At 42.5% G+C, this 11,284-nt stretch overlaps 1 protein-coding gene across 3 annotated transcripts in view; it reads right to left on the minus strand.

Moving 5' to 3' along the window:
* prkdc (protein kinase, DNA-activated, catalytic subunit) overlaps positions 1–11,284 on the minus strand; it is a 247,590-nt gene that overhangs the window by 98,084 nt on the left and 138,222 nt on the right. For all 3 annotated transcript variants that reach the window (XM_043688292.1, XM_043688291.1, XM_043688290.1), the window contains one exon: positions 670–775. In XM_043688292.1, the coding sequence (XP_043544227.1) occupies positions 670–775 (106 nt within the window). The remainder of the gene's footprint in view (positions 1–669; positions 776–11,284) is intronic.

The following is an 11,284-nucleotide window of genomic DNA, read 5'->3' on the forward strand; positions in this document are numbered from 1 at the left end:
TCAAACAGTGACTTTACAATTTACCTCCCACCTGCAGGACAAGAGACCAGATTAAAACATTCAGAGAAAAGTTATAGTGCTCTAATCTGTAACACAATTGTCAACGTAAACAATACTGCCCCCCCCTACTATGGTATGACATTTGATATAGGATAATAAAGAGGAAAGTCATGAATTTCTTCAATGAGAAAGAGAAAAGTGCATGCTCGATAATAACTGTATCCACATTTACTCATCTCTGCTCTAAGACTGCTGTAAGATACAAAGACACTGATGTGAGACTGAAAATGTGTTGCTGGAAAAGCGCAGCAGGTCAGGCAGCATCCAAGGAGCAGGAGAATTGACATTTCGGGCAGGAGCCCTTCTTCAGGAATGAGGAGAGTGTGCCAAGCAGGCTAAGATAAAAGGTAGGGAGGAGGGACTTGGGGGAGGGGCATTGGAAATGTGATTGGTGGAAGGAAGTTAAGGTGAGGATGATAAGCCAGAGTCGGGGTGGGGGCGGAGAGGTCAGGAAGAAGATTGCAGGTTAGGAAGGTGGTGCTGAGTTCGAGGGTTGGGACTGATGTGAGACATAAAGACATTGCAAACTCAGATACAAAACCAATAAGCACATCTCCAAAAGCACAAAGAAGTTGTATGAATTAATTACTTAAATGTAATGGTACTCACTTTTCCTGCTAAGTATTGTAGGACAAGCCCAAGGACCTCTGCAGCTGCTGCATAGACCTCTTTATAACGTGTTAAGGAAATGTTATGCACCAGTCTCTGAAAGAACCTGACAGAAGTAAAATAGAAATGAAAACAATCTAATGTAATTTTGATTGATTAAATGTAGTTTTCTGAGAGTATTTAGCATAAGGCATCACTATATACTATTAATGCTGTACACCAGCAAATGTTTTCCCCATTTGCCAAACACATTAATCTTCACTTTTTGAGACAAACCTGAAGTGTCTTAATTGAGTCCTTTACACCAAGTGCAATTATCTGAGCAGTTAAATTATGTGTATCATTCAAGCCAAACTAATTAAAACATAAAGTTTATTTTCCAGTCTGCTTGGACCAACTAAAGAGCATTAGGCATTATAGTAACCTAGCTCAATGGGAGGGATACGTTCTTTATTGGAGACTAAAATTGTGCAGGACATAATATAGTCAGGTGACCTTAACCTAACTATTTTCCACCAAGCAGCTTATGTATTACTATCCTTGATGGTTTTGGGACACTCTTTGAGGAACAGCACAGACAGGCTGCAGTATGTCAGGAAGTCGGAAGCAAAGAGTGAGATACAAATGCTGACTGAATCCTGAAGGACATACCTGCCAAAGTACATTTGTGGCAGATGGTGAGACAACCAACAGGAAAAAAAAACTAGTTGACCTTATCCTCACCAATCTGGCTGACTCCAATATATCTATCATTGCACTACCACCATGCTAAACTGTATAGATTTAAAACAGAGCTGTCACTTCAAAACTGAAGATCCATGAGGTGTTGTGGACTATCAGCAGCAGCAGGACTGTATTCAACTAACTTATATCCCAACAGTCCAGTATATCAATCATTACTCTCACTATCCATGGCAGGCATTGCTTTCAGAAGGGCAAAAAAGACTTGTAGGGCCATAGTCATAGGGGATTCTATTGTGAGGGAAGTAGATAGGTGGTTCTGTGGCCAGAAACGGGACTCCCGGATGGTATGTTGCCTCCCAGGTGCTCGGGTCAGGGATGTCACCGATCGGCTGCAGAGCATTCTAAAAGGGGAGGGTGAACAGCCAGTTGTCTTGGTGCATATAGGCACCAACGATATAAGGAGGAAATGAGATGAGGTCCTGAAAGAAGAATTCAGGGAGCTGGGAGAGAGGTTAAACAGAAGGACCTCAAAGGTAGTGATCTCGGGATTACTACTAGTGCCACGTGCTAGCCAGTGTAGAAATGAAAAAATAGGCAGGATGAACACGTGGCTTGAGAGATGGTGTAGGAGGGAGGGGTTCAGATTTGTTGGACATCGGGACCGGTTCTGGGGAAGATGGGACTATTACAAAATGGACGGTCTACATCTGAACCAGATCGAAACCAATGCCCTTGGGGGAGTTTATGTTACTACTATTGGGGATTTTTTAAACTAATGTGGCAGTGGGCTGGGAACCAGAACAGAAAACAAGTAGGCAGTGAGGTGGAAACTGGAAGAATTATAAAGAAAGCATTAATAAAGGGAAGAGTAGGCAGAGAGCAGATGAGCGCAAAAAAAAAAAACTGGTGGAATGAAATGCATCTACTTTAATGCAAGGAGTATAGTGTGTAAGGCAGATGAATTTAGGGCTTGGATTGGTGCCTGGGAGTATGATGTTATTGCAATCACAGAGACTTGGTTGAAGGAAGGGCATGATGATTGGCAATTAAATGTTCCAGGATATAGATGCTTCAGACAGAACAGGGAGGGAAGTAAAAGGGGGAGTGGAGTTGCATTGCTGGTGAAGGACTATATCACGGCTGTGCTAAACGAGCACACTATGGAGGTCTTGGGTAGTGAGGCATTATGGGTGGAGCTGAGAAATAAGAAGGGTGCAGTTACATTGTTGGGGCTGTATTACAGGCCTCCCAACAGTGAGTGTGAGGTAGAAGAACAAATCGATAAACAGATTATGGAAAGATGTAGAGGCAATAAGGTAGTGGTGATGGGAGATTTTAATTTTCCCAACATTGACTGGGATACACTTGATGTCAGAGGTCTGGATGCGGTAGAATTTGTAAGAAGCGTCCAGGAGAGTTTTCTAGAGCAGTTTGTCAATAGTCTGACGAGGGAAGGGGCCATATTGGACCTGGTACTGGGGAACGAGCCAGGAGAGGTGGTAGAAGTTGCGGTAGGGATTTGTTTGGGAACAGTGACCACAATTCTGTAAGTTTTAGAACACTCGTAGATAAAGAACAGAGTGGTCCTAAGGGAAGAATACTAAACTGGGCCAAGGTCAATTATATCAAAATTAGAAAGGAGCTCGGAAATGTGGATTGGATACAGCTATTTGAAGGGAGGTGTGGGAGGCTTTCAAAAATAGGTTAAAGGTAATCTAGGATTGGCATTTCCTGTTGAAGGCAAAGGATAGGAAGGGCAAGATTCGTGAACCATGGATGACAGGAAAAATTGTACGACTAGCCAAGAGAAAAAGGGAAGCATACATAAGGTCTAGGCAGCTAAGAACAGAACGGGCCCCAGAGGAATATCGGAAGAGTAGGACAAGTCTTAAACGAGGAATCAAGCTGGTTAAAAAGGGTCATGAAATAGCTTTACCGAGCAGAATTAAGTAGAATCCCAAAGCATTTTACTCTTATATAAGAAGCAAGCGGGTAACTAGAGAAAGGATTGGTCCACTAAAAGATAACAAAGGTAGGCTGTGTGTCGAACCTGAGAGAATGGGTGAGATTCTGAAATGATTACTTTGTATCAGTGTTCACTGCGGAGAGGAACATGATGAATGTTGAGATTAGAGATAGAAGTTTGATTAGTCTGGATCACGTTGACATAAGTAGAGAAGATGTGTTGGGTAGGCTAGAGATTATTAAGGTGGACAAATCCCCAGGACCAGACGGGATCTACTCCAGGTTGCTGAGGGAGGCGAGAGAGGAAATAGCTGGGGCTCTGACAGATATCTTTGTGGCATCCCTAAATACAGGTGAGATGCCAGAGGACTGGAGGGTTGCTCATGTTGTCCCCCTGTACAAGAAGGGGAGTAGGAATATTCCGGATAACTACAGACCAGTGAGCCTGACGTAGGTGGTGGGAAAGTTGCTGGAGAAGGTACTGAGGGATAGGATCTATTTATATTTAGAGAAGAATGGGCTTATCAGTGATAGGCAACATGGTTTTGTGCGGGGGAGATCGTGCCTTACCAACTTAATAGAGTTCGTCGAGGAAGTGACCAAGTTGATAGATGAAAGAGGAGCTGTTGATGTCATATACATGGACTTTTGTAAGGTGTTTGATGAGGTTCCCCATTGTAGACTAATGGAGAAAGTGAAGTCATATGGTGTTCTAGCTAGGTGGATAAAGAACTGATTGAGCAGCAGGAGACAGAGAGTAGTAGTTGAAGGGAGTTTCTCGAAAGGTGACCAGTGGTGTTCCACAGGGGTCAGTGTTAGGGCCACTGTTCTTCATAATATACATAAATGATCTGGAAGAGGCATATAGTATACTTGCCTTCATTGGACGGGGTATTGAGTATAAGAGCTGGCAAGTCATGTTAACATTGTACAAGACATTGGTTCAGCTGCATTTAGAACACTGTGTACAGTTCTGGTCGCCACATTACCAAAAGGATGTGGAAGCTTTGGAGAGGGTGCAGAGAAGGTTTACGAGGATGTTGCCTGGTATGGAAGGTGCGAGCTATGAAGAAAGGTTGAGTAGGTTAGGTTTATTTTCATGAGAAAAAAGGAGATGGGGGGGACCTGATTGAGGTTTACAAAATCCTGAAGGGTATAGACAGGGTGGACAGAGACAAGCTTTTTCCCAGGGTGAAGGATTCAATAACGAGAGGTCACTCTTTCAAGGTGAGAGATGGAAAGTTTAAGGTGGATACATGCGGCAAGTACTTCACACAGAGGGTGGTGGGCATTTGGAACACGTTGCCAGCAGAGGTAGTAGAGGCAGGCACGGTAGATTCATTAAAGATGCGTCTGGATAAATGCATCAGTAGGTGGGGAGCAGAGGGGTACTGATACTTAGGAATTGATCGACAGGTTTAAACAGTACATTTGGATTGGCTCAGGCTTGGAGGGCCGAAGAGCCTATTCCTGGGTTGTAAATTTTCTTTGTTCTATCCGACCAGAGGGCCAAAGCTAGTTCAAATCAGAAGCTAGCAGGACATTCCAGAAACAGCATCAGGCATTCCTTACAATCTGGTGAAGCTGTAACACAGTAGTATTGTCAAAAAAGCAAAATAACCACAAGCAACATGTCATACGCAGGAAAATCAAACCCACAACAAATGGATCAATTTAAAGCTCTGTCCACCCACATCCAATGATCGATAATTTAACAATTAAATGGAGGAAGAAACTCCAGAGATGTCCACATTGCCAATGATGGGGGATGCCTAACACAGCAGTTTTAAATACAAGATGAAGCATTAAAGCTATCTGAAGCAGCAAAGACAACTGAATGATTCATCTCAGTCTCTTCTTGAGGTTGTCAAGAAGAGGTGGAGAATTTTCAAAGAATTATAGACAGATTCAGTGAGTCAGCAAAAATTTGGCAGATGGAATAAAATATGGCAAAAGCGAACTTGTCCATTTTGGCAGGAGGAACAGAAAGGAAATTTACTACTTATGTGGAGAGAGGTTGCAGAACTCGGCCGTACAGAGGGATCCAGGTGTCTTGGTACAGGAGACACAAAGTTAGTTTGCAGGCTCAGCCAGTGATTAGGAAGGCAAACAGATTGTTGTTGTTTCAAGGGGAATGGCATACAAAAGGCAGAATATTTTACTGCACAATGCCTTGGTGAGATCATATCTGGAGAACTCTGTACAGGTTTGGTCTCTTTATTTGAGACAAAACATGAAGCATTTCAGAAAAGATCCATTGACTCATTCCTGAGGTGAAGGGCTTATATTCTGAAGAAAGGTTAAACTGGTTAGACATATATCCAGTGGATTTTAGAAGAATGTTGAGCATATAATAATTTCTTGAGGGGCTGGATAAGGTGAATACTAGAAAGGTGGGCCATCTTATGGGGAGACAAAATCTAGAAGTCTCCTTTTTAAAGGCAGCAATGATGAGAATTTCTTTCCCCCTCAGAGGATCATTGTAATGTAGAAGTCTCTTTCCAAGGTACTGGATGCTGGGTCACTGAATCTATTAGCAAGATATTTAGTAGACAAGGAGTCAAAGGGTTCTTGGGTGCAGAGAGAAAACTGGAGCTGAGACTACAATTAGATTAGCCATGATGTTTTTAAAAGGTACAGAAAGTACAAAGGGCCAAACGACCCACTCCTGCTCCTGAGCCCTATATTCCTATGAAGGCACATCACTGTCACCTTCTCAAAAGGCAATGATAGAAGGTTAATAAATGCTGTTGCCAGTGATGAAGCCAGCTCAACAACTGGAATTGAAATAGCATTTGTCTAATTGGATGACGTTGTATTGGGACAATAATTGAAAACACCAGGAATGAAATGGGGAGCCGAATCTGATGCCCAAACCTTGCCAATCAGGAACAAGGAATTTAAAAGTCTCAGCTTGTGATATACAAATATCTTAACAGTCACAACATATCTCGGGAGTTGCAAGACATTTAAAGACATTCTGAATCATTATATGCATTGAAAGAATTTTGGTTTATCAAAGAGAGAGCTAGCCTGATGCATCCCTTTCCAACTGATACTAGGCAAAATTTTTAAAAATACCTTACAAAAAGTTCTTAACAAAATACAGTGTATGCTGTTTGCAATTTAACAATCTATTTATAGCCTTTCTAAAAAAAAATTAAATCTTTGTTTGCTAGTAGCTAAATCTTGCAGTTTATCACATCGTGCCCATTTCCACTGTGAGGAAGTAGCAGAGTAGCAATGTCATTCGATTAATAAGCCAGAATTCCAGGCTAGTAGTGTTCAGGGTTCATTGGTCTGAATCCTACCTTGACAGATGGTGAAATACAAACTCAATTTTTAAAACTCTTGAATTAAAAGGAAGCCTATTGGCAACCATGTAACTACTCATTACTGTCAAAACCTATATGGTTCACAAATGTGAACTTTCTTTCAGGGAAGTTAACAGGAGCAACTGCAGGCCATTCAGCCTTTCAAGCTTACGTAGTCATTCAATAGGATCACAACTCAATATCCAACTGTTCCCACTTTCTCTCCATACCCTTTGGTCCAATTCAGTCCTAAGAATTATATCTCATTCTTTAAATCATCCAATGTTTTGGCCTTAACTGCTTTCTACAGCAAAGAATTCCACAGGTTAAACACTCTCTGGGAAAAGAAATTTCTCTTGTAAAAGCCTATCACATATTCTGAGACTGTGACCCCTGGGTCTGGTCTTCCAGATCATCGGGAACATCCTTTCTGCAATTACTTTGTCGAGCCCCGTTGGCACTTTATAGGCTACTAAATGATTCTCCCTCAATCTTCTAAATTCCAGTGAATATAGCCCTAACTGATCCAGTCTCTCATCATACATTAATCCTGTCATCCTAGGAATCAGAAATGTCCTTTCTCATAAGGAGACCAAACTGTACTTAATATTGTACAAATTGTCTCACTATGAAGGCCTACATACCATTATCTGTCTTCACTGCATACCACCACCTGCATGCTGACTTTCAGTGACTGGTTTCAGGTCTTGTTGCATCTTCCCCCTTTCCCAGTCATTGAGATAATAATCCGACATCCTTCACATTTATGCACAAGATATTCATCTGCCAAGTGCTGCCAACTTACTCAACTGGTCCTAATGACAATGAAGCATCTCTATCCTCACAGCTCACCCTCCTAACCCAACTTTGCATTTCTACAAACTTGGAGATATTATATTTAGTCCCTCATCTAAGTCATTACTATATACTGTGAATAGCCTGACTCTAAGCACTGATCTCTGTGGTAACCCACTAGTCAGTGCTGCCACTCAGAAAAGACAAATTTATTCCTGTTTGCCAACCAGTTCTCTATCCATGTCAGTTCAATACCCCCAATCCAATGCACTTGAATTTTGCATGCTAATCTATCATGTAACACCTTGTCAAAAGTCTTCTGAAAGTCCAATTAAACCAAGTCCATTGGCTCCTCCTTATCAACCCTACTAATTACATCCTCGAAAATCCCAGTAGATTTATCAAGCATAATTTCTCTTTCATAAATTCATGCTAACACTGTCTACTCCTGTCACTGTTTTCCAAGTGCTCTGTTATTAATTCTTTTAAATTGGACTCTAGTGTTCTCCCCATTACTGACATCAGGCTAAGTGGTCTATAATTCTGTTTTTTCTCTCTACCTCTCTTTTTAGTTAAAAGTCACACAACACCAGGTTATAGTCCAACAGGTTTGTTTGGAAGTACAAGCTTTCGGTGTGCTGCTCCTTCATCACGGGAGTTCCTTTCGCCTTCAAGAGTAGTGAGGTGATGTTGCAGCTGTATAGGACCTTGGTAAGGCCACATTTGGAGTACTGTGTGCAGTTCTGGTTGCCTCATTTTAGGAAAGATGTGGAAGCTTTGGAGAGGGTGCAGAGGAGATTTTTACCAGGATGTTGCCTGGAATGGAGAATAGGTCGTACGAGGATAGGTTGAGTGTGCTAGGCCTTTTCTCATTGGAACGGTGAAGAAAGAGGGGTGACTTGATAGAGGTTTATAAGATGATCAGGGGAATAGATAGAGTAGACAGTCAGAGACTTTTTCCCCGGGTACAACAGAGTGTGACAAGGGGACATAAATTTAAGGTGAAGGGTGGAAGGTATAGGGGGGGATGTCAGGGGTAGGTACTTTACCCAGAGAGTGGTGGGGGCATGTAATGCGCTGCCTGTGGGAGTGGCAGAGTCAGAATCATTGGTGACCTTTAAGCGGCAATTAGATAGGTACATGGATGGGTGCTTAAGCTAGGACATCGTGGGCCGAAGGGCCTGTTCTGTGCTGTATTGTTCTATGTTCTATGTGTTCATTAATCTTACGCTCTTTACAGACTGAGAGGCTTTTACAATCAGTTTTCAACTAAATCTTGTACTCTATCCCCTCCCTCTTAATCAGTCCCTTTCTCCTCTTCATTGCAATCTAGACTGCTCTCAATCCTCAGGCTTGCTGCTGTTTCCGGCCAATTTGTACACCCCTTCCTTGGATCTAATACAATCTATAATTTCCCTCATTAGCCAAGGTCGGGCCACCCTTCCCATTTTATTTTTGTGCCAGACAGGAATGAACAACTGTTGCAGATCCTCTATACTTTCCTTAAATATCTGCCATTGCCTATCCACTGTTATCCATTCATGTAATGTTCCCTAATTTAACCTCGCCAGCTTGTACCACATAATTTCTTTTATTTAGATTCAGGACCCCAATTTCAGAATCAACACCATTACTCTCCACCATTATAAAGAATTCCATCATATTATGGTCACTCTTTCCCAAGGAGTCGTGCACAGCTAGACTGCCAATTATTCCTTTCCCATTACACATTATCCAGAGCAGGATGGTCTGTTCTCTAGCAGATTTCTCAACATAGTGATATCCAGAAAACTATCTTGTAAATACTTCTAACGTTCTTCCTCTAGGGTATTGTTACTGATTTGATTTGTCCAATCTATATGCAGATTAAAGTTGCCCACAATTATATTGGTACTTTTATTGCTTGAATCTGTGATTTTCAATCTAATGCCTTCACCAACATTACCACCACAGTTCAGTGATGTATAGAAAACCCTATTGTTTGCTGCCCCTTGGTATCTCTAAGCTTTACCTATACAGATTCTACTTCACCACAACCTATACCATTCTCCACAATTGCATTCATTTTCTTGTTAACCATTAATGCTTCCTCACCTCCTCTTCCTTTTTGCTTCTTATTCCTAAAAACTGAATACCGCTGGATATTCAGTTCCACTCCCGGCATGTAGAATCTTAGCTTGCATAGTGACCTTCTCTCTGTATGCGCTAAACACGATACACTCAGCCTTGCCTTGTCTCACTGTGTCCCAAGCTGCTGCTCCAGCTCTGATATGTGAGCTTCCAGGAGCTGCAACTGGAGACACTCCCTGTACTTATTCTGATCCAGGGCATTGCAACTGTGTCCAACTTCCCATTTAGAGCAAGAGGAGCACACGTAGCCTTGCCCTTTTCTTTCAGAATTTACCCCTTTATATTAAATGTTTAGATTTCCCTCTGCCATCTTTAAGTAGTCTTTCTTACACGTGACTCCTGTTGTGGACCAGGACCGACCCCCTCAAAACATTTCAAGACAGTAGCCCATAACCTAACTTTGCTCGTTGTTTTAAGAAGGTGTAACATGGATATTCCAGAAGGGATCCAGTTGGTCAAACCATGTTGCTTTAAACAAAACAGAATTTATTTTCAAGATTACCAAATGAAACACAAACAAAAAAGAACAGAATACCCCTCAAAACATTTCAAGACAGTAGCCCATAACCTGACTTTGCTCGTTGTTTTAAGAAGGTGTAACATGGATATTCCAGAAGGGATCCAGTTGGTCAGACCATGTTGCTTTAAACAAGATTACCAAATGAAACACAAACAAAAAAGAACAGAATACCAAATAACATAACCTATCCAAAAACCCAACAGATCATCCCAACTTAATGATGCTGTTCCAAATACTTGCAACAATCCCCCTAAACACCCCTTGACACAAAAGGTAAATCAAACACAGGGTCTTATAGGAGAGATGTCAGAGAGAGGAGGAGGATCAGCATGGACCTGCTTCTTTGGGTCCAGCAGCTTTTACAACTGCCTGACTGCTTTCAGTGAATAACCAGACAAACCAAACCAGAGAAAAGCTGAGGAGAGAGATCAGAGTTGACAGTGTGGTGCTGGAAAAGCGCAGCAGGTCAGGCAGCATCCGAAGAGCAGGAGAATCGACATCTCAGACATAAGCCATTCATCTGGAATGAGGCTGGTGGGCCGGAGATAAATGGGAGTGGGGTGAGGTTGGGGGAAAGATAGCTGAGAATGAGATAGGTAGATGAAGATGGGGGAGAAGGTGACAGGTTAAAGAGGAAGGCGGAACGGATTGATGGCAAAGGTGATGGACAAGTCAAGAGGGCAGTGTCAAGGTGAAGGCTGAGGACTGGGATAATGTGGGCGAGGGGAAATGAAAAAGTTGGTGAAATCCACATTGATCTTGTGGTTGCAGGGTCTCAAGGCAGAATATGAGGCATTCTTCCTCCAGGCATCAGATGGTAAGGGTTTGGCAATGAGGGAGGCTCAGGACCTGCATGTCCTTGGCAGGCTGGCAGGGGAGTTGACGTGTTCAGCCACGGGGCGGTGGGGTTGGTTGGTGCAAGTCATAAAGTCAGAGATGTACAGCATGGAAACAGACCCTTCGGTCCAACCTGTCCATGCCGACCAGATATCCCAACCCTATCTAGTCCCACCTGCCAGCACCCGGCCCATATCCCTCCAAACCCTTCCTATTCATATACCCATCCTAATGCCTCTTAAATGTTGCAATTGTACCAGCCTGCACCCCATCCTCTGGCAGCTCATTCCATACACGTACCACCCTCTGCGTGAAAACGTTGCCCCTTAGGTCTCTTTTATATCTTTCCCCTCTCACCCTAAACCTATGC

Source organism: Chiloscyllium plagiosum, chromosome 4 (assembly GCF_004010195.1).
Source record: "Chiloscyllium plagiosum isolate BGI_BamShark_2017 chromosome 4, ASM401019v2, whole genome shotgun sequence".
NCBI lineage: Eukaryota > Metazoa > Chordata > Chondrichthyes > Orectolobiformes > Hemiscylliidae > Chiloscyllium > Chiloscyllium plagiosum.